The 20,678-nt window shown below is 50.3% G+C and overlaps 8 protein-coding genes across 8 annotated transcripts, besides 2 other annotated features; 4 read left to right on the top strand and 4 right to left on the bottom strand.

Moving 5' to 3' along the window:
* Nucleotides 1-310: 310 nt before the first annotated feature.
* On the bottom strand, nucleotides 311-829 carry NFIA_033910 (uncharacterized protein; the record flags this gene model as incomplete). The annotated part of the gene is made up of 1 exon (XM_001265721.1): nucleotides 311-829. One exon carries the CDS (start codon nucleotides 827-829, stop codon nucleotides 311-313), a length of 519 nt encoding a protein of 172 aa, XP_001265722.1.
* Nucleotides 830-1,236: 407 nt separating this feature from the next.
* Nucleotides 1,237-1,260: a microsatellite.
* A 316-nt stretch (nucleotides 1,261-1,576) lies between these two features.
* Nucleotides 1,577-3,713, top strand: NFIA_033900 (PPN1 endopolyphosphatase family protein; the record flags this gene model as incomplete). Its single annotated transcript, XM_001265720.1, has 3 exons — nucleotides 1,577-1,692; nucleotides 1,756-2,933; nucleotides 2,980-3,713. The coding sequence occupies 3 exons, from the start codon at nucleotides 1,577-1,579 to the stop codon at nucleotides 3,711-3,713; spliced, it is 2,028 nt and encodes a 675-aa protein (XP_001265721.1).
* Nucleotides 3,714-4,005: 292 nt separating this feature from the next.
* Nucleotides 4,006-4,099: a microsatellite.
* Nucleotides 4,100-7,047: 2,948 nt separating this feature from the next.
* NFIA_033890 (oxygenase MpaB family protein) lies at nucleotides 7,048-8,571 on the bottom strand (the record flags this gene model as incomplete). Its single annotated transcript, XM_001265719.1, has 3 exons — nucleotides 7,048-7,314; nucleotides 7,365-8,093; nucleotides 8,155-8,571. The coding sequence occupies 3 exons, from the start codon at nucleotides 8,569-8,571 to the stop codon at nucleotides 7,048-7,050; spliced, it is 1,413 nt and encodes a 470-aa protein (XP_001265720.1).
* Nucleotides 8,572-9,934: 1,363 nt separating this feature from the next.
* On the top strand, nucleotides 9,935-11,389 carry NFIA_033880 (terpene synthase family protein; the record flags this gene model as incomplete). The annotated part of the gene is made up of 8 exons (XM_001265718.1): nucleotides 9,935-10,113; nucleotides 10,174-10,319; nucleotides 10,376-10,543; nucleotides 10,592-10,748; nucleotides 10,795-10,884; nucleotides 10,941-10,974; nucleotides 11,030-11,247; nucleotides 11,299-11,389. 8 exons carry the CDS (start codon nucleotides 9,935-9,937, stop codon nucleotides 11,387-11,389), a joined length of 1,083 nt encoding a protein of 360 aa, XP_001265719.1.
* A 475-nt stretch (nucleotides 11,390-11,864) lies between these two features.
* On the bottom strand, nucleotides 11,865-12,523 carry NFIA_033870 (MARVEL domain-containing protein; the record flags this gene model as incomplete). Its single annotated transcript, XM_001265717.1, has 3 exons — nucleotides 11,865-12,083; nucleotides 12,133-12,399; nucleotides 12,482-12,523. 3 exons carry the CDS (start codon nucleotides 12,521-12,523, stop codon nucleotides 11,865-11,867), a joined length of 528 nt encoding a protein of 175 aa, XP_001265718.1.
* Nucleotides 12,524-13,641: 1,118 nt separating this feature from the next.
* On the bottom strand, nucleotides 13,642-15,839 carry NFIA_033860 (putative FAD monooxygenase; the record flags this gene model as incomplete). Its single annotated transcript, XM_001265716.1, has 4 exons — nucleotides 13,642-14,306; nucleotides 14,368-14,604; nucleotides 14,663-15,656; nucleotides 15,705-15,839. The coding sequence occupies 4 exons, from the start codon at nucleotides 15,837-15,839 to the stop codon at nucleotides 13,642-13,644; spliced, it is 2,031 nt and encodes a 676-aa protein (XP_001265717.1).
* A 1,596-nt stretch (nucleotides 15,840-17,435) lies between these two features.
* On the top strand, nucleotides 17,436-18,100 carry NFIA_033850 (AP-1 complex subunit sigma; the record flags this gene model as incomplete). Its single annotated transcript, XM_001265715.1, has 4 exons — nucleotides 17,436-17,446; nucleotides 17,511-17,544; nucleotides 17,621-17,738; nucleotides 17,817-18,100. The coding sequence occupies 4 exons, from the start codon at nucleotides 17,436-17,438 to the stop codon at nucleotides 18,098-18,100; spliced, it is 447 nt and encodes a 148-aa protein (XP_001265716.1).
* Nucleotides 18,101-19,122: 1,022 nt separating this feature from the next.
* On the top strand, nucleotides 19,123-20,208 carry NFIA_033840 (RNA polymerase III-inhibiting protein MAF1; the record flags this gene model as incomplete). Its single annotated transcript, XM_001265714.1, has 2 exons — nucleotides 19,123-19,179; nucleotides 19,207-20,208. 2 exons carry the CDS (start codon nucleotides 19,123-19,125, stop codon nucleotides 20,206-20,208), a joined length of 1,059 nt encoding a protein of 352 aa, XP_001265715.1.
* Nucleotides 20,209-20,678: the final 470 nt, after the last annotated feature.

Below are 20,678 nucleotides of genomic sequence, written 5' to 3'. Positions count from 1 at the left end.
CCTTGATACTCGACCCACCTGTCTAGCGGACAGGGTCGTTCATTTTTTTGTACCTGTGTGGGCTTTGACAAAGACCTCATTGTTGAGCAGCTAGCGGGCGGACATGCCTTAACGCATGAACAGGAACATGTCTATTGATAGCATGACAAGGGAGGAACACCTCTGGTTACAATGGTACTCAAAACGTTGCGACATATTAGAATCAACCCTTATCTACACATTCCGATATCTTCAAGATCGACCATATATTCCACAATCATCTTGACCCAGTGTGACCGCGGCCAATGCTTCACCATTTGGCTGCCGCCGCCTACAGTGTCGGCCAGTCCATGTCAATCGGCTCCAAATTACCAGGTCCGCGGAAATCCTCCACAATCTCCGCTTGCTCACTTATGAGCTTCCGATCCGTCTGAATCCCAATCTTCGCCAGACCCCTCCACCGCGCCAAGTCCTCCGCATTCCGCTTGTCCCCATGCGCAGCCTCGGCATTCTCCCAGTGTCCTTTGGAGAATCCCATCATCGTAGTGATGCGCTTTCTGGGGATATCATATACAAGCGAGCAGATGGTCCCCGTCTCTTCCAGCCAGTTGCACTGCCATAGCTCGCCGGGCCGGATGCATTGGTACGTGGCTGCTTGGAAATTCTTACGACCGGCCATGGGCCCGCCGTGGATGGCATAGACGAACCGATCCTCGTTATAGAACCAGATTTCATAGCGCCATTTTTCCGGGTTGCCGTGGGGGTCCTGTGCGGCATAGTCGTACATGAGGTGACGGTCGCGGATGTCGGCGTCGAAGGTTGAATTTCTGAGGGAGGGAACGACGGGCATTTTGATTCTGTCCAACAATTGCAAATAAGCTAAAGGAATACAATGGTATCTTCTACTGAACGTGTGTAATTTGTCAGTTTGTACAATCTATCTCCCTCCCGTAGGGAGCTGTTACTGTATATATCTAAAGCCCACACTACCGAAGTCTGAAACCGGTAGATTCGCCTCTGCCCGTTCTTGATACTGGCCTCGGGCTTTGAGCTGCCTGGATGTGCCGGATTTAGATGACATCATGACCGCGCGGATCAGCCTCGGATATGGAGATCTGACAGTGTTGGAACCTGTAGAATATACTACTACATTGCTGGTTGTTAGGTTTGGCCTGGACACCGCGTGGTGATTGGTAGACGACATTGCTGTCGATATATCGATACAGGGGCCTAAAACATGAAACTCGGACCTTATGCATCGTTGACATCGTTGACATCGTTAGATTATCTCACAGCAAAACTCTTTGCTAGACGGATAGATAGATATCAGGAATGATGAATTCTTCCAAAATCCTATCTGCCAGACGTGTGTGTGTCCATTCAATTGGACGATCAACCCCACGTGTATCACCAACTGGTCCCAAACGGGAAATCTACTTGTTTACCCCATCGCATCCAGAATTCTTGGTAGAACTTGATTCAGCTCCAGGCTGATACGGAGCATGAATTGATCCCATGAAGGTTTAGGAAACTGATCACTGTCTTGGAATGATTTCCTCCTGTCGTCTATAATTTTGTCAGATCCTTACCGGCTGCAATGAAGTGGCAGGCAATCCTAGCCTCCCTCCCGGCAGTTCCGAGTCAAGATGTTTCATCTCTCCCTGGCGAGTCCTCTTATGTTGCGTCGGCTGGGTTTCCGACTTCTGCGTTTTCGTAAGTCTGGATGAGGTACCAGCGTACCAATGTGAAGTAGCTGACTTGCATCACTCCGTACAGCTCCTACTATTACCTCCCAGCAGAGCCCACTCAGCAGCCTCAGCCAGTGATTCATGATCCTGTGCTTAATACTACTTTCCCATACAATCTGACTAACCCCAACACTATACCAACTCAGAACAATGACCCAGTGGTCTTTCCAATCCCTTCGAAGAAGCTCTCTGACAGTCAACAACATGAGCTCATCCAAGCTGTGGTGGCTAATGTAACCAGCATCATCAATGGGAACGCTACGCACGGTAGCTGCAACAAATGCAAGGCAGCGTTGGCCGCAGCCAAACCTGCAGCATTGTATGCGCCGACTCTAGTGCCTGACACCATTATGTCGCTCTGCAAGCAGTTCGGTTTCAAGTCAAATGCCACCTGCGAAGAGGACTATGCCGCGTCGGTCTTCGGCGCCGTCTGGACGCAGGTGCTGGCCTACGCTGATGTCGAGGGTCTTGACGGGGACTATATTTGCCATGCATTGAGCAAGTCCTTCTGCGGTCAGCCAGCGACAAGACCCCTGGATACCGCTGGTCTTTTCCCCAAACCCAAGCCATCAAATCCTCGCGTTCCCAAGGCGAGCGGGAAGCGAGTCAAGGTGTTGCATCTTTCCGACTTTCACCTGGATCCGCGGTACTCGGTCAGTTCTGAAGGTAATTGTTCGTCCGGATTGTGCTGTCGTAACAACAACTTCAATTCTGCTTCGAGGGACCAGGTCCTTCTTCCTGCCCCGGCGTACGGGACATTCAAGTGTGACACCCCATATGATCTGGGTCTGGCTGCCCTTCAGGCGATTGGGCCCCTGACTGGGACCGGAAAGGGAAAGGATCAGGACTCTCTGGCTTGGTCTCTTTACACTGGCGATCTTGTGTCGCATGATCCAGTCCAGGAAATGTCTCGAGAATATGTCGAGTACACGGAGACTAGCATCTATGGCGTGTTCAAAGAATACCTGACCGGACCTGTCTTTGCTGCGCTGGGTAATCACGATACAAGCCCCGAGAACATCAATGCTCCTTACAATCTCCCAGGGCCTCTGGGCGAACAGCAGAGCTGGAACTACGAGCATGTTGCCGGACTTTGGAAACATGAAGGATGGATCGATGAGAAGACTGCCCAGGACGCGCGCACACACTATGGTGGATACTCTGTCAAGACTCACTACGGTCTGCGCATTATTGCGTTCAATACTGGTAAGTACACGGATATTGGCAATTATGCGAGGACTGACTCTATCAGATCTGTGGTACGCGAAAAACTACTTCAACTTCATCAACTCCACCAATCCCGACAACTCTGGCGTCTTTTCCTGGATTATTGACGAGCTTCAAAAGGCCGAAGATGCCGGCGAGCGTGTCTGGATCATCGGCCATGTTCTCAGCGGATGGGATGGCTCCAATCCCCTCCCTGATCCCACCAATCTGTTCTATCAAATTGTGGACCGCTACTCGCCCCATGTCATTGCCAATATCTTCTTCGGCCATACCCACGAGGACCAGTTCATGATCTACTATGCCAACAACGGCACATTGCAGAGCGCGGACACAGCCCTGACAACCGGCTGGATCATGCCCAGCATCACGCCATTGACGAACCTGAACAGCGGCTTCAGGATGTACGAAGTCGATACTGGCGACTTCAACATCTACGAGGCGTACACATTCTTCAGCAACGTCTCCGGTTACACTTCGCTCAAAGCAGTTGGGCCCACGTTCCAGTTTGAATACTCAACCCGTGACACGTACAGTCCCGCAGCAGGCTGGGAAAAGGATGACCCTTTGAATGCCACCTTTTGGCATCGGGTGACGGAGGCTATGGAGAAAGATATAGACCTGGTGAGTTTGCACAATACCTATCAGGGGAAGATGAGCGTCAAGTCTCCCAACTGTACCGATGTGGAGTGTCAGGAAGCGAAGATCTGCTACATGAGGAGCGGTAGCGTTGCTTTGGGAAGCCAGTGTCCTCAGGGGTGAGTTGCACTCTCTGCTGCCATATCCGGGTACTAATCGGTACAGATACGGTTCCGTCCAAAGTTCTTTCTCTTGAGCGGGTTTTCATGCTGTATACATGTACATACTGCGGGATATACCCGATATTCCTGTATCACTAAAAACAAATCAACACGTGCATCATCTATAGACATGGCCGTCCGAGAGGTTCACTTCTAGGTTGACTTCAACTTGATGCTCATGATTTCCTTTGGCAATGTGCATCATCTCTTTGTTTCTCGGCGTAGTTCAACGCCCGTTTGCTCCTCACCCTTGTTCATCGTCTCTTTGCTCCGCAGAGATATTCATCGTCTCTTTGCTCTGCAGAGATATTCATCGTCTCTTTGCTCCGCAGAGATATTCATCGTCTCCTGCAGGGACCCGCATAGTGAGTCTACAAAAGCTCGGCGTACAACCTCACGCCAACCCCATTCACACGCCTATCTATCATTCTGTATGCATCATTCTCTATGGATTCACCGGAAGTAATCAATACCTACACTTGATTCACCGGATTAGATTGACTCATATCCTGCTGGCAGACATATAAATACCCCCCAGACCCCCGGTCCGAACTCTCCTCTCTTCTCTTCTCATCTCACCTCTCACACTGCAAGATTTGCAACTTCTCTTCTCCTACCCGGGTCGATGGGCTAGCATTTGAGCCCTATTCACTTATAGTATCCTTCTTTACGTTCGTAACAAGTGCTATTCTTTACCCTCCGGAATAGAAACCAGATTCGACGCCTGCCTCTTTCAGAACCTACCGTCGACTTCTGGCGGCCATGCAGAGATTCTGCTGACGAATCCTGCCCTTCTGCATCTTCCAAAACCATTATCGGCTTTGGAAAGGCCCGTGAACAAGTCCACGTGCAATCCTGCGCATCAGACAGACATGCTGATTCTGTTGCGGCGTTGGCCGGCTCGCCGGCGGAGATTCTGCTGAGTGCTGGTTGCTGGTTGAGCGACCCCTGTAACGCGGACAAGCAGCAGATGCAATTGCGGAGATTCCGCTGATGAGTCCTGCCCTTCTGCATCTTCCAAAACCATTATTGGCTTTGGAAAGGTCCATGCGAACAAGTCAACATGTAATCCTGCGCAACAGACAGACCTGCTGATTCTGTTGCCACGTTCGGCCGCCTCGCTGGCGGCCGTTCTGCTGACTGCTGGTTGCTGGTTGAGTGACCCATGCAACGCAGACCAGCAATCCCCCAGAGGCAGAGGCGCTCGTGGAGGTTCTGCTGACGAACCCTGCGGTTCGGCCTTCGAACCGTCAGAATGGCGTGTTCGGCCAGTGCCCACTGCGGACATTGGACGGGCTCACCACGAAGATTCTACTGAAGAATCGTGAGTTTCAGGCTTTCTCTCTGTGGCTTCTCGGATTCAAAGCCGGAGGCACATGCGGGCCTCGCAAGATCTTACACCAACGAAAATGAGATCTCGGTATGGTAAGTTTGATCCCATCGTGGTAGCAACGTGAGCTGACATGAGTGAGTAGATTACGCCTCCCAGCTCAGTTACTGACTGGTATGCCACGGTCCAGTTATCTGTTCAACCGTCTGCTCCTTGGCCTTGGGATGGAGCTCAGGCTCTGTGGACGGCCTTCGGCATCTTCAATTCTTCATGCCGTTTGTCTTCGATCCGGGTCTCGCAGGCGCAGAAGATAATGATTGTGAACCCTTTTCTGAAGCCGGAGGTCAATTGTTCAAGCCGTTCAACAAAATTCGAACGGACGGAGACAAAGTTATCTGCGCGGGTACTTCATAGCGTGGGTATTGTGCGGGTCGACATGTTCGGACATCAACGTCCATGGGGTGGTGAACGCAGGCCCAACTCGGAGTGACTTGTTGGAATGTCTTGGAGTCTTGATAGAGTATCATCGCATGTCCTTGCAGTGACGATAATGGCATGCTCGATCATCCAAGCCCCATGGACTTGCAAACGCAGGTCCAACTCGGAGGGGCTTGTTGGAATGTCCTGGAGCCATCATAGAGTATCACCGCATGTCCTTGAAGTGACGACAACGACATGCTACGCGGCAGATTATTTCTTCACGTGGACGCACGGGTCGACATGCTGATCATCCAAGTCCAATCGACACCTGCGTGCACAATTTACATTCAGAGGAGCATGTTGGAACGTCCTCGGGGCGATCATTGGGTACCCTCACATTTGTGGTGGTAATGTTCCAACACCACAGCATTAGTAGAGATTCTCAGGGCCAACTTGGGCCTTTTCTCCTCTGGGTCCCGGAAACCAAGCAGCGACTGTCCCCGTGACGACAGCGAACGGTATCCACCGGTGCTACACACAATCAGCAAGTATTACTTGGCCCATCGCCATACTACGTTCCGGGCCTGATGGAAGATACGGCCCCCCAAAGTCGAACGAAGAAGTCAAGGAGAAAGAGAAGAAAGAGGAGGGGGACGACGACGAGGAAGAAGAGAAGGCGAAAGTTAAAGAAGTGGAAGACGAATTTACCGAGATTTTCAAAATGGCACTACGCATTACTGCGTCAAGGTCATCAAGGAGGCAGATTGCACGACAAACTGGGAATTATCCTTTGCAGACGACATCCAGCGTCAAGCACAGCCTGCGCCGAAATCGAGTTGCAATACCGCAACTCACGAATCCCTTGGGAGTTCATTCTCAAGGATTGCTGCCTTGCCTCTCGTCGTTGAAAGCTCCCGTTCCTACCTGAGGAGGGTCAGGCACTCCTGAGCCTAAGGCGCCATCATGAATCGACAGTGTGGACGACAAAGATATGCCCTGCGGCTGTTCGTTCTCATATTCGGCCGCCTTCTGCTTATACAAGTAGCTGTGTTAGCTTGCCTTGCCTCCAAATATCTCGTTCTATGCATGGCGGCGTTGCTATATGTTGCAGGCATGAAGACGTTATTGGCCATGGGCCCTACTTCTATGCATGTGGACTTGGTTACAACTTCGCTTCCCTGTCTCTTCTTCCTCCCCGCATGGCGGCGCTGCCTAGGGGGTTTGGACACTTGAGGACCTTATTGACCCAATATTGGGTGTGCCTTTTGCTTTTATGCCGGACGCTGTGGTTCGCTTCCTTCTTCCTTCTCCGCATCAGCGCTGCCTGTGCTGGTCGAACACCGCATAAACAACTTTTCTTCAGGAACGGGTTGAACTTCCTTAGGAAGCCGGTCATGCTAAGCTATATGCTAAGGTGGATTGCTTAGGTACGACTGAACATGCACTATGTGATTGGATTGTTCCACAGCATTCAAGATAGATTGATACGGCCTGTACTTCAATTGACTAGATGTCTTCTACACAGCATTCAAGATAGTTTGATAATCTATACTTCTCTCCTTAGTGCTCTTCTTCCACTGAACTCAAGCACCCGTAGCCCACCCGCGAGAATACCTCCTACCGTGATACCGCTAAAGACAATGACCACAGACAAGAATATAACCTCAAACAGGCCCATGGATACACGACCCATCTGACCCGTCTGATATGCCTCCCTGCCAGTCTTCTTGCCCTCTTGCGGAACATACTGAAACTGGAAGCTTGTACGGGACTTTCTGCGCACAAGGCCTCTGTACAAAATCAACCGGAAGAACTAGACGGTCAGCACCACATCCCAAGTAAACGGGACTGCCACGAACTCACCTTGACAACAAGACCATCAACCCCAGGAACAACCCGCTGCACCCAAGCCATAAACACAACCAGCATACAATGCCCCATGAAAGCAACATAGTGCAACACCCCCGGCCGCCCAAGCCCAAGCTCATCGCAGAGCTCATCATCATTTATCCACCGGCTTCCCGCTTCAATAAAGCCCCTAGTCACATGAAACGGCGCCGGCAAATTCTGCACACACTGCACAAAGTTATACGCCACCACGCGCGAAGTCTCCGTTATCCGGAGCTCATGCAGATAGCAGCTCTCCATCGTCACCTTCGCTTTCTGTGCTGTCTCGAAGAAAGCCGTTGGCGTGCCGAGCAGGTAGCCCAGGTACCGGAAGAGAGCGATATAGTCATCTATCTCCTGGGGCGAAGGCTCGACCCCGAACTTGGACAGCTGGAGCCACATATGATTGCAGCTGAAGGTGGTGATGGAGTGGATGGAGTCGAGGGTGTTGATTGGGATTCCGTGGTGGCTGACGTCGTAGTATTCGGGTTTTCGCTCGCAGAGCTTGAGGATCCGTTGTCGGACGGACGAGTGGAGGAGTCGGACGCGGATTGTTGCGATGTGCCCGTCTCCTCCGGGCTGGATGGGCGCCAGGCTGTGGGTGACTTGCACGAGCCACTGGAAGGTCTCGAGCAGTCGTCCGAGGAGCATACGGGTGGAGAACCCGCCTGTTCGGACGAGGACTTCGACGACTCCTGAGGCGGCCTTAGGACGGTCAGTGCTATGCCCGCTGCAAGGGCATGCTAGGAGATGAAAGAGGACGTACCGAATTCTCCGCCATGAAGCCCTGCAGCGCGAAGCCGACGATATTAGCAATAGCATACCGGTAGAAGAACCTCTGGCCTCGTTCAAGCTGGTCCCAATCTACCCAGTCAGGAACAGTATGGAGCTCATTCCAGAGCTGGGACAGCGTCTCGTCTTCGCTGTGGTGGTCTCGAAGAAGAATGTAGAGGTCGTTGGGGGGCGGAGGAGTGCCTCTCGCTTTGCTTTCTTCGAGCAGAGCCGCACGAACCGCTTGGATTCGCTCCAGGGCCGCTGCTCCAAGGGTATCGTACTCCTGGCGCAATGGCTTGAGTGTTTCCTGGGCGAGGTGGCTATCAGTCCACTTGAAAGAATAGCCCCATTTGCTTATCGTTTCCCCGACACGGGGGGAGGAGTTCGAAGAAGGGGAAGAAGAAGACATACTGCTTGTGCTATATTCTACATTGTTAGGGCTTCAACAGTCCCAGCGACGACGTTAATATAAACCTATTTCAGTGCGTCCCCTTTCCAGCTTCCAGAAAGACATTGAGCTAGGTGACGGCCAGACCACAGCAGAGTAGCCCTCTCCAGTCTTCCATGGCAAGCCATCATGCCGACGTAGCCGACTCGTTGCATACGATTGCGTAGGAGGCCATTGCGTTGATCGAAACAAAGAAATGAAGCCCTCTGTCGTGTCTCAAGTCAAGGTGTTTCCTCCTTTGGAAAGTCAATCCACTAGTGAAGCAGACCAGAGATTGCTGCTGGAATTTGAAATCGGGGTGGGAAGATCTATAACGTGGCCAATTAGATACTCCTGGGTTGATACTGCCCCTATCATGCTTCGTAGCAAGGAATCTAGCTGAGACTCGGTCATTGAGTGAGTCCATGACCGCGCCGGCAGCACGAGGTTGATAAGCGTCAACTGACAGTCTCCATGGCAAGCTCGCCACTCGAGATAGAACCTATTCTCATCCAGTTTCGGTCCATGTCGACGATCTTCGCGACCATTGCCGCGAGGATGAGAGAGATAAAGAAAAGAGACTTCAGCGCGGCTTTAGTGTACCAGTCTGTCGGGATTGCGTCAGTATACTGGTTGAGAGCTCGGAATCTGGGATGTTGGGGTACCTGTCCGCAAGAACATGTTCACATAATCTTTTGCCACGGATGGATGTAGCCATTGAAGCTTGAGCTGACAACCTTTTCGTCTTGGTCTATGATATTGACTTGGATAAGTTCAGGATGCAGGACCCTTTATGACTAAGGGTTCAGGCAATGATCTACGTAGTAATAGCTGCTCAACAGTGGCGCTATACTGAGGCCGTCCTTTCTCTCCACAGTGGAGAACAATATCAAGGCCATCTTCTTTGTCTTTGAATCCACATGTAGGCGCATCTGAAGATGAAGTTTGCATGTTGAGATAGCACGACGTCAATAGTGCGGCTGTGATTGATTGCCGTAGGCCATGAAGCCAAAGAGAGCCGGGCGAACTCTAACACACTAGTTAGTGGCAATGAAAGAAATCGGACCTCACAAGTATCCTCCGGATTTTGCGTCCAATGACAGAAACATTATGCCTTTGGCCCTATCAGACTATATTGACTATGGTTATGGGAAGGTTTGGTATTATTGTTGTTCGAGGGAGGTTCATTGTCGTTCTACAGTTCACCCCAAATCTGATCGACATGGAGAGTTCTGGGTATAAGATCATGCTCACTCGTTGCGATGGCTTCCGATCTTGAAGACAGGAATCATATTGGTTCTACGAGTCCGAGCCAGTTATCTATATCACCTATTTCCTAAGCCAAATGACGGACTTCCTTGTACACGAAAACCCAGTCCGGCTGGGAGAGAAGCGGACACCACCACAGGATACATATATCCCGGTTCACCTTCCTCAGTTATTCGTGCTGTTCCTGTCCGAGAACCCGGTGGTCAATCCGCACTACGAAGAGGTGAGGAAGGAATCCGAAGAATGGCTGGCCAAGTCAGTACCTAGCCCAAGCTGCACGACCTACCCGCCTACTAAAATCGTCTGTTTACCCAGTGGATGCTCCTTCGATGAGAGATCACGGCGGATCCTGGACAGGACTGATTTCTCATACTTCTGTTCCGTCGCGGCGCCGGATGCTGGTCCGAAGGAATTGCGCACTGTGTGTGATTGGGGGAACTGGGTGTTTCCATTCGACGATAGTAGGTCTCCACCACTGTCTGAAGCGCTTGTGGTCAGTACTAAGCGTATGTGGCAGTGTTCGATAACGGAGGCCTGAAGGACGATCCTGCTCGGGCTCAGCAGCTCATCGACAGTTTACTTGCCGGGATGCGGGAGGGTGCTCAGCTGCCTTCTGAGGCAGACCGTCCCCTGGTTCGAGTTCACAACGCGGTATGGCAGCGTGTGGCTCAGGCTTCTCCCGTTGGTATGTATAACTGTAGAACATCCTCGTACATTACTCATGCGGCTACAGGAGTCAGACGCAGATTCGCCGCTTCAATGAGAGACTACTGCCAGGGCAGCATAGAACAGGTCCGCACTTGCTCCATAGGCAGATACCCATCTCTGGACGAGATGCTGGCATTGCGACGGCAGTCGGCGGGTGTTGCGCCTCTTTTCGCTTTAGTCGAGTATGTCTAATCCCCTCCCATTGGTACAGTTCACTCATACCATCAGATACGCACACAAGCTGGATATCCCAGACCATGTCTTCGAGTGCAGAAGTGTCAAGGAGATAGAACGTATTGGGGTTGATCTTGTTCTTCTGTAAGTCTTCCGTCTTCCGTCTTCCCGTTCTGATCGGCCGGATGCTAAGTGGACAGACAAAACGATATACTCTCCTACTGCAAGGAAGAGGTAAACTCCCTTATCCTCTATCACTGGCTCGCATAATGATGCTAATGTGCAATAGAAAGAAGGCGTAACGCACAACGTCGTCGCTGTATGCCGTCACTCCGGCATGCCGGCGCAAATGGCATTCAACCATATCGGCAATATGCTCGTCGCTCGGTACAGGGACTGGTATCTTGCATTGGCCGAGCTTCCAAGCTGGGGTGAGCATGTTGATGCTCAGGTGCAGCAGTATATTCGGGGCGTGCAGAATGTCGTGATGGCTAATTTGAATTGGAGGTATGTGTTAGGCTAGGTCGTTTGGTATCTTGCTGACGCTTTCGATTGTAGCTTTCGATCAGGACGATACTTTGGAGATGCAAAGGATATTGTGCGAAGGTCCATGGTTGTGACGGTCAAGCGGCAAGGTGCAGATGTTTGATGTTGACGTGATTGGTGTCGGTGTCTAGTGCTATATTCTGCTCTCTTTTGATATGAGGTTTACTCCACAGATCGTTGTATATACTCCCAAATAGTACATTAAAGCAAAGTATTAAGCATCGAGTACGTATAAAGTACAGATGAACTAACATGAGAATGAAACCAGTACTCCAGTCCTCCGCCCATCCCTGCCACCATAACCAGACCTATCCGGAAATTCCATCCATGACTCCTATAATGGTGTACCCCAGATTATCATTAAATGCCAATAGATTTTCCCCTGTCATCACAGCCTATTTTTCATCAGCATAAGATCATCGAACATCGTACATCGTTGGCACCAATGCAGACCCCCTCAGCATTGACGGTAGTCGTTACAGTCGTATGAGCTGGTAGAGAGATGTCTGCTACCGAAGACTACTGACCTGTTAGAGCCTTCGTCGCCAGAGATTAAAGCGACATACAGTATCACCGCACTAGACCTGAGCCATGCTAGGGCGAGCAGCACGAGGGGCACGACCGGTCCGGCTGCGCAGGTCGACGGTAGCGCTACGAGCCATCAAGATAGAGATGATCGTCGAAGCCATGTATCCAGCCCATGCGAACCACAGGAAGGCAACAGAGGCCTGAGCCTCACGGCATCGCTTCTGACGGTTGTGTGCGCCGTTGGTGATTTCGTTGTGGAGTGTGTAATCCTAGGCTCGTTAGTCGCTGCAAACCATGGGTACGAACGTCGCAACCTACGTCGTTGGAGCAGGAGTGGCATTCCAGCCGAGCAGCCAGTGCGATTGCACAGGTCAGGAAGAAGATGTTGTTCAAGACATCGAGCACTATCATGATGATGGGGTGAATGGCCCAGTTAAGGTTGATCGAGGCGGGGATGAGGTAGAACAGCGATATGATGGAGAATGTGGCAGTGAACATGCTGTAGTTGATCGTGGCGGGGTTGCCTGCGAATGCCATGGCAATGATGTTACCGATCAAGGCCATGACGAGCAGTGAGAAGACGAACTGCACAGCACTCGCTTGTTAGCTATTCGTCCGATTTCTCTGTCAAAAGACGTGGTGGCCGTAAATGGAAGTCTACACGTACCTCCCATACTCTCAGGCCGAGCTGGATTCCTCTGAGGGCCATTTTGACTAGTTTTTCAGCTGGTTGCTGCTCTTAACTCGTTCTCTTGGCGAGGTTGTAGTCGCAATTGAGTATAGTTGCCCTAGCTAGTATACTGGGTAAGTCACCACGACTCGAAGGAAGTAGGTTCGAACACGCAGTCTGACAGGTGCCACGACGGGGAAATTAAGATAACAAGACGCAGATCTGATGCGCTGCTTGATTCTAGGGATGAAGAATATTTTATTCTGTGCGGAATGTCCGGAGGCCGAGAATGACGATATGTTGCGGAAATGGAAAATATGCTACGTCATGCATGGGAGCGCGATCATGAAATCACATCACCAGTACATGGAAGTTGAGCCACTGTCTGATTCAATCAGATTGATCTTTTGGTCTTAGTCAATATGTAGACTTTTAGCATCGAGGCTGTCGAGGTGAAGACGAAGTGTGGTCAGAGTCAGTCAGAGAATGATCGTCAAGCATTAAGGAAGCTACGGCCAGCTGTTGGGCGGCAGTGCATATGCGCCTGGAGCTTGTACTGGATAGAACTACTGTACTCGTAGTATGCAATGACTGCTCTCTACAACATCAGAACTGGTAGTCTCTTCCGCCTGAATCCGATATGAAATGATGATTCCGTCACCATATGCTCTGCAACAATGTTGGAAGTCAATTCTCAGAGCTTACCCGTACAGTAGCCCTATCACGGTGAACCATGGGGCCAGTGGACTGGCTGGCCATCGGTTGAGCCACTCATGATTCCAAGTACAGTGGGCTCGGGCATCCTCATACCTTATGGGTCCAGTTCCTTAATCGATGTATGATCCACTGGTCGAGTCTCGAACCCGTTGTCAGCTCTTCCTGGTCGATGCATGCAGTAACCAGTGCAGATCCCGAATCCTGTTCTAGAAAGTCAAACTCTGCCCATGTTCTGTCCGAAGAGAATTCTTCTAGGATTGAAAGAGATGAGAATATTGCACAGATATCATCCGATTTGGACGAAAAGACAGAAGATATCAAGCAAAGATCCAAGACATCTATTGAGAATCACTTCACATAGGTTACAGAACGGGGGGAAAGAAAAAAGGGAAGGCAGTCTCTCATAGAGTGGAAGCTTCCGCAGCTACGGGATTCTCCTTCTAGACCAGCTGCGACTGCAGCTTCATAAACGCAGAGAAGAAGCGTTCCATGTCATCATAGTCATCCACTTCACCGAGCCAGCTGACGTACTGATCCGGTCGGACAATAACACTCGCTCCGCGTCTGGGATCGATACCGTAGTTCTCGTACGCCTTTCCATGACCCTCATGGTAGGATTGATCATCCACAAACACCTTCCAATAATCCCATCCTTGCTTCTCGCTATACGGATGGAATATTTCGGGCAGGTCTAAGAGTTCAATGCTTGTGCGGGGTCCGGCATGGACAGTCAGGACTTCGATGACGCTGTCGATCGGCTGCCCAGGTGGCGTATATCTGCGAAGGAATGAAGTCGGACTGCTGAGCCTTTCTCCCAGCTGGCTATAGCGGTCGAAATTCTCGGGGTTGGTAAGATCACCGGCAAAGACGATCACCCGCCAGCGGCCATTACTCTTCAGCAGTTCTTGGAGATGCCATGGCCGAGCATCGGATTGGTTGAGCACCTTGAAACTCGGCATTCTCATACCAACCGAGATTCCGGTTGACAGGTGCTGCTTGCTGACTACCCGGAGGCTTTTGTCTTTGCTTGCAACATCCGTGCCATCGCCTTGTTCGCCGGAGTCTCCCGCCTTTGCAACGAGGAGGCTAGAGCCGTAGTCGACAGCTGTTTCAATATGGTCAGACTGAGTAAGCTCAATTACTGGGAAGCGACTGCATTGTCTTACCAATGCCACTTGCAAACATGTTCCCTTTCTGGAACGCCATCTTGAATTCTTCCATGCTGATCCCCTCCTCGTCCATGACGTCCTTGGCTGGACGTCCGGAGAAGAGGCGAGAAAAGCGATAGTCGAAGTTAATTAGGTCTTGAGCGATGCGTCTCCTTTCGGATTGGTAAGTCTTCAGGATTGCGCTTTCGCTGTAGCCTTTGACCACATGGGCCAACTTCCAGCCCAAGTTATAGGCTGAGTGGTCACTAGTAAGTATCAAGCAATCACTACGGAGGATGGACATGAGACATACCGTCCTGCATGCTTACGTTCATACCCTGACCAGCTTTTGGTGAGTGGGTATGCACTGCATCGCCAGCCAGGAACACACGTTCCTCTAGCGAAAACTTGTCTCCAACCCGCTGACCGATCTGATACGCCGTCCACCAGTCGCAGTACGAGTAGTCCAGCTTGTATGGATGAAGAATGCGTTGTGCGGACTTGAGAATCATATCCGGTGTGATCTTCGAACGATCCGCTTTACCACCTCCAGTGACTGTTGACTGCAACTGAATGTATAGCCGAACGAGTTTGTTCTCGCGAGGAATGACCATCACAGTACCCGCGCTCGCAGAATGGATCGCGCAACGCATTCGAATATCTGGAAAATCGGTAATGGGAATGATATCGAGCACACCCCAGATGTAATCTGTCGAATCTCCTTCCAGCTTAAACCCTAGTTGGCGTCTGACCCACGAGTGGGCACCGTCACAGCCAACCATGAACTTAGCCTTGACAACTTGGGTCTGATTTGCACGGCTATCCAGCTCAGCTGCTCGTAGCATGTCGTCTGTGTCATCTGGGGAGAGGTTGCTTCGGAACAAGCCATCGCTAACAGCAGCGCCGTTCGTAGCCTGTTGCTGCTTCGGGGTGGCCTCTTCCTCTGTCAAGGTGCGCAAGGTGACAGTGATGGGGTAGCCATCAACATCGGTGGCTTTAGAAGCATCGAATTCAAAAGAAGTGGGCATCACGCCTCTTTCCACGGTAATATTGCTGTGCTCCTTGATGGAGTCAAGGAAGAACCGTTCAATGCGGCCTTGATGAAGCACGACTTGCTGGAAGCGACTGATGCCGGGGATAGTATCTGGAATACGATCAGATCGACGGATGACGCCGTCTTTGTCGGGGTTCCAGAGGCAGATTTCCAGCATGTGGTTCGATTCTCTCCAGGCCCTGTGAGCAAAGTCAAAGGAATCAAAGATCTCCAGTGTCCTGCATTGGAGTCCGTCTGCTTGGCCACTGAACACCTGCGCAAGACATCAGTAAGTCTTCCATGTGGGATCAAATGGACCAACCTTTGTGCTACGCTTGTCCACAATGCGAGTCTTGATTCCTAATCGGCTCATCCAGTTTGCCAACATGAGGCCAGCTGGCCCAGCCCCGACAATGAGCACATCAACATGATCCTCAGGTTGGTTCAAATTCGTCATCGTATCGATAGTAGAGTAGAGTAAGTTTGATGTTAATGAAGGAGAGTAGGTATGTGCTTGCAACTTGATCCTAGAAGCCACGTTCTGCGACGGACAACCATAGCTTCCATTTATGTTCCCAGCGCCATACGCCTCCTCTGACAGCTGAAGTCTTCCCTTGGTCCGGTGAAAGTACAAAAGTTCGAATCCGATGTCAATCCGACATAGATAGTCCTCGGCATTTGTTGGTGCTTCCGAACAAACGCCGCAATGCAAAGCCAGGGACCAACCCCGCAAACTGAGCGAGAGCCAGAATGTGGAGTTATAGATGACAGTTCGACTGACAGCTCCAATGACCTTGGCTCCCGGTCCAATCTAAGTTTCTTGATCATCCATCTAGGCCAGTTCCGACGATAAAATGTTCGGATGGCTACCAGTAGGATGGGTTGACTCTCTTCCCTTTCGGAAGCTAGTTCTGTTGAATAACTTTGATAAAGCCATCAAGTAGTGGTTGTGCTGTGAACAAGAGGTATCTGCGATTTGTGGAGCTTTCATCTCGGACCGGATTGTCAGAATAATGGCCTTCAAGCAAAGAGCTCAACTTCAGCTAACTCAGGGGTGTCCAAGAGGAACTGAGCGTAGTAGCTCGTCGGATAGTGTCATTTCAAGCATCAATCGCTACTGAAAGAACGCCGAACATCAGTGTTCCAGTGGTAATGAAAACATCCTATCTCTCGTTGAATATTTAGGTTCATCAATATGATTCACGAGATGACTTGTATGAAGTCTCAAGAAGCAGTAACCAGCTATTTGAATGCCATGTAGGTGCACCGAGAGATATTAGAAGGTCTATGTTGTCTTGACTCAGAGCGATGGAAGTGTCCTGCGGAAAAGGGGATTGGCAGTACTCTACAGCCCAATATATATATTCGACGCGGCGATCCAGGTCATACAACAAGATTGCTCGAATACTTGCCATTCCAAACCAAGAAAACAAAGCCCTCTTTATGTGTAAATTGGTAATCATTATTGTGATTCTCTGACTGTGTGAATTGCGACGGTAGCAGCAAAATTGGCATCAAGCATGGCTTTGATGTCTACTAGACGGACAACCTGCTTGAGATACATGTACCTTATTCAATTAACCAGTATATCCCACTAAGGAAGATATGCTTATGCTCTACTTTTGGTGAGGCCTACTGAGATACCCGTAGTGAGCTGAATAACATCAGCATCGTAAAGCTCTAAAAGGCTACCTGTGTTGGGTTCACTTAAAGAGCAATCAAAGGGGCTGGTTTAGATGGCAGAGCGACACTGCAGCGCTGGCTGGTCAATCTCCCAAAATTTGTGCCATCAGGGTAATAGTCCTGTTCAATACCTTTCCGTCCCCCTTTGACAATCTCAATCATGATAATAATCAAATAATGCGGAGTAGCTCGCCAAAGAACGTGGTGGGCATGAAATGTTCCTGAATAATATCAGCGGGGCAATAATTTCCCCCCCATCGGCCACACGGGCCCGCGCAAATAATTTCTCCAGCTCCTTCTTCGACCTAAAGTTGTCCACAACCCAGTTGAGGCATTTCTTTTGCTAGCTTATCCTAACGCAGAGAACATAATGGCAATTCAGTAAGGCGTTCTTGCCGAGAGGTTCGTTTACTGTTTATGACTCAAACTGACAGTCCCTTCTCAGTTACCTGATCCTGTTGTCGCGGCAGGGCAAAGTGGTATGCCTCGTGGCCCACCCAGTTCATTGACTTGATCCCAGAGCTCCTTGACTGATGGAAATTTGCTTCAATCCAGCGTCTTGCCAAATGGTTTACGACTCTCTCGCCTAAGGAGAAGGCCAAGATTATCAAAGATGTGACTCAGCTCGTCCTGTCCCGTCGCACCCGGATGTGCAATTTCCTTGAGTACAAAGGTACGCTCCTTTTCCCCACGGATTGCCATCGTACGCTGCAGCATCAATGAAATTGACTCTTGTCGTTTTCCTTCTTAGACACCAAGGTCGTCTACCGCCGTTATGCCTCCCTCTTCTTCATCGCCGGTTGCGCTTCCACCGATAACGAGCTGATTACCCTCGAAATCGTGCATCGATATGTGGAGCAAATGGACAAGTATTACGGCAACGTTTGCGAGCTCGACATTATCTTCAACTTCCAAAAGGCATATTTCATTCTCGATGAACTTCTGCTGGCGGGCGAGATGCAGGAGAGCAGCAAGAAGAATGTGCTCAGGTGCATAAGTCAACAGGATAGTCTGGAAGATATGGAGGTGAGTTGATTTTCCCTGATATCAATGATCCCTTGTCTTCACACCCACCACAATGTGTAGAGGTTGTGAGCGCAATGAGGCTCATATCCTTTACTCCTCCATCCGCTTGCCTGCATCCGATCACGTTTATGTGCGAAAGGCCGCCTCCAATCGCCCCTCCCATTGCACTTATTTTCATCACACATATTCAACATCTCCAAACCTATCGTTTTTCGTTGGGTCTTCCTAGCCTCATCCGATGTGAACACGTCACATGTCTGAGTTAGGCTAATGTCGCTCCTCCTCCAGGTTGAGGAAGATGTGGTTACGAAGATCATGTAGCAACTGTTTGACAAGCGAGCGTTTCCCTGTTCATACTGTTTTCTTTGGGTTTTCGCTATCCGGATTTTCGAGGGCAGTTCTACAGGCGTTGGGACGTACATAGGCGTTGTCTTCTACTATGCGACTTCAGGCACTAATTAATACTACATTGGCCAGTTCCAGGAATCAAAGGAAGTGATCGCCAATCTAGCCAACGAAGGGCTCATGTGAAGTTCATTCGTCATTTTCTGGGTCTGCAACAGTGTTTCCTTTGGACCCGTGAAGTAAGTGCGTGATATCACTGGCCGGTCGCAGTTGCCACGTGACTACCCTCCCCCCCTTCAGCCAACGCGCAACTGGATCACCCCGTATCGCTATTCATCAATCAGTCCCCTCTTAATCCCTGTTTCATCCTCAGATCCATTTGATTCTGCTGAGAGGGGTTGTCTCAGCAAACAAATCTCATTTGAGACATTCACACCGCGCTCTATCGGCCTATTTATTCGTGGCTTCAGCTGCCAGCGCAATCGTCCTTATCTCCGATCAGCGGTCAGTCCACCTCGACGACTATCTCGACATCATCCGCGCAGATACCGTCTATCGCGTCGAATCAACCTCTTTCTGTTGTCTTCTGCCGAACCAGAAGTTGCCGAATTGATATCTGGCTCTTGCCTCAATACTCCCAGCTGCCGTCGCTTCTTGTCTCCTCAGACAGCACTTCTTCGACAAAGATGAAGGTGCGCATTCCATATTGCGCCGAAACGCATCATTACCGCGCGGATTGTTCTGTTATGCTGACATATGGATCTTGATAGTATCTTCCTATTCCTGAGCTCGAAGACGTTGCGAATTCACTTAATTTCGATACGGACGATTGTCACATTGTGGGTGGATGCGACCTGTATACGACAAAGGCTGCTCGCGCCGACCGGAAACTGTACAAGAACATTGAACAATCACTGGAAGCCCAATATGAATCAGTCCTTCGCCTGTCTGCTTCGCTTTCACCTCCCAATGCATCCGATGCGGCTGCTTCACTCAATTTGTCACGTTCGAGTCCTTTTGGGCCCCTGAGCGATCACTCCAGTCGCCGGACTTTTGCCTATCTGATCGCAACACTCAATGCCAGCCATCCCGACTATGACTTTTCCCACGTTTTGCGTCCCTCGGATTTTCGTCGCGAGAGAAGCCTGAAGAGGGTTATGAACACGGTGGACTCAACTCTGTTTAACCTGAGACCTCGCGAGTCGATTGACATGTCTCCCCCGTCTCCTGCGACGATATCTGGATCATACAACAGCGCAGCATCTCATGTTTGGGGCCCGAGAATGTGGAGAACAATTGATGAACATATGTCATTGAAGGAGTGCTCATACTATTCGTACTCGCCCGACGAAGACCCATCGGATGCGGATGATGGTGCGATCTGGAGTTTGCACTACTTCTTCTTCAACCGCCTTCGGAAACGTGTCTGCTACCTCTACATTCGAGCGATCCCCATTCTCAGTCACACACCAGAAGAGGGTGATGGACTTCCCACCACGCCCACCGGCAAGCGAACGTTTGATGACATTGATGTATCCCGGTACATGACGCCTGATCTGGTGGGTTCAAGCAAGCGTGCTCGTTACTGGCTCGGAAATCGCGCGAGACTCGAGATCGAGAGTGAGGAGGAAGGTTCATCCCCGCCAACACGCCCTGTTGTTGATGAATACGACAATTACGTGCTCAGCGACGAGGAGTTCCGATCGAGATCAGGTAGTAAAGGAACAGTTCGCGCCATGAGCGAGGAGATTGCCGACCAAATGGAAGTCTAATTCCGACTTAGTGATTTGACGACCTCTTCTCTTCTTTGTCTATTTTCATGACTGTTTTTACTCCTTTCTTTTCTTGTTTATCTTTCTACGGCGTTGGCTTGATTTTACTCTGCATTCAACCTGCATGTTCTGCGGTGAGGGGCGTTTGGTGACCGGCAACGGCGGTACATGCCCCTTGTCGTAATGAGTGGTTTCAAGACTTGTTCTTCAGATTGATTCAACCTTGATAATGATTTTGATGCACTGCATAGCTTGAAACCTGGTCTGGCACACATGGGTTCATTCTAATCACTGCAGCAGTGCTCTTTTCACGCTTACGTTGGGCTATGCTCTGTAATCTTATTACAATGAAATCTCTTCAGCCCTGAATCTTTACGTAGATCCTTGGGTTCACGAAAGTGACGATAATTTGGTAGTCATTATGACATGATTCTGATATTGAACATGGTATAAGAAGCAGTTCATCCACC

Source organism: Aspergillus fischeri, genomic scaffold (genome assembly GCF_000149645.3).
Source record: "Aspergillus fischeri NRRL 181 1099437636247 genomic scaffold, whole genome shotgun sequence".
Classification (NCBI taxonomy): Eukaryota; Fungi; Ascomycota; class Eurotiomycetes; order Eurotiales; family Aspergillaceae; genus Aspergillus; species Aspergillus fischeri.
This window is presented reverse-complemented; position numbering and strand designations above follow the sequence as displayed.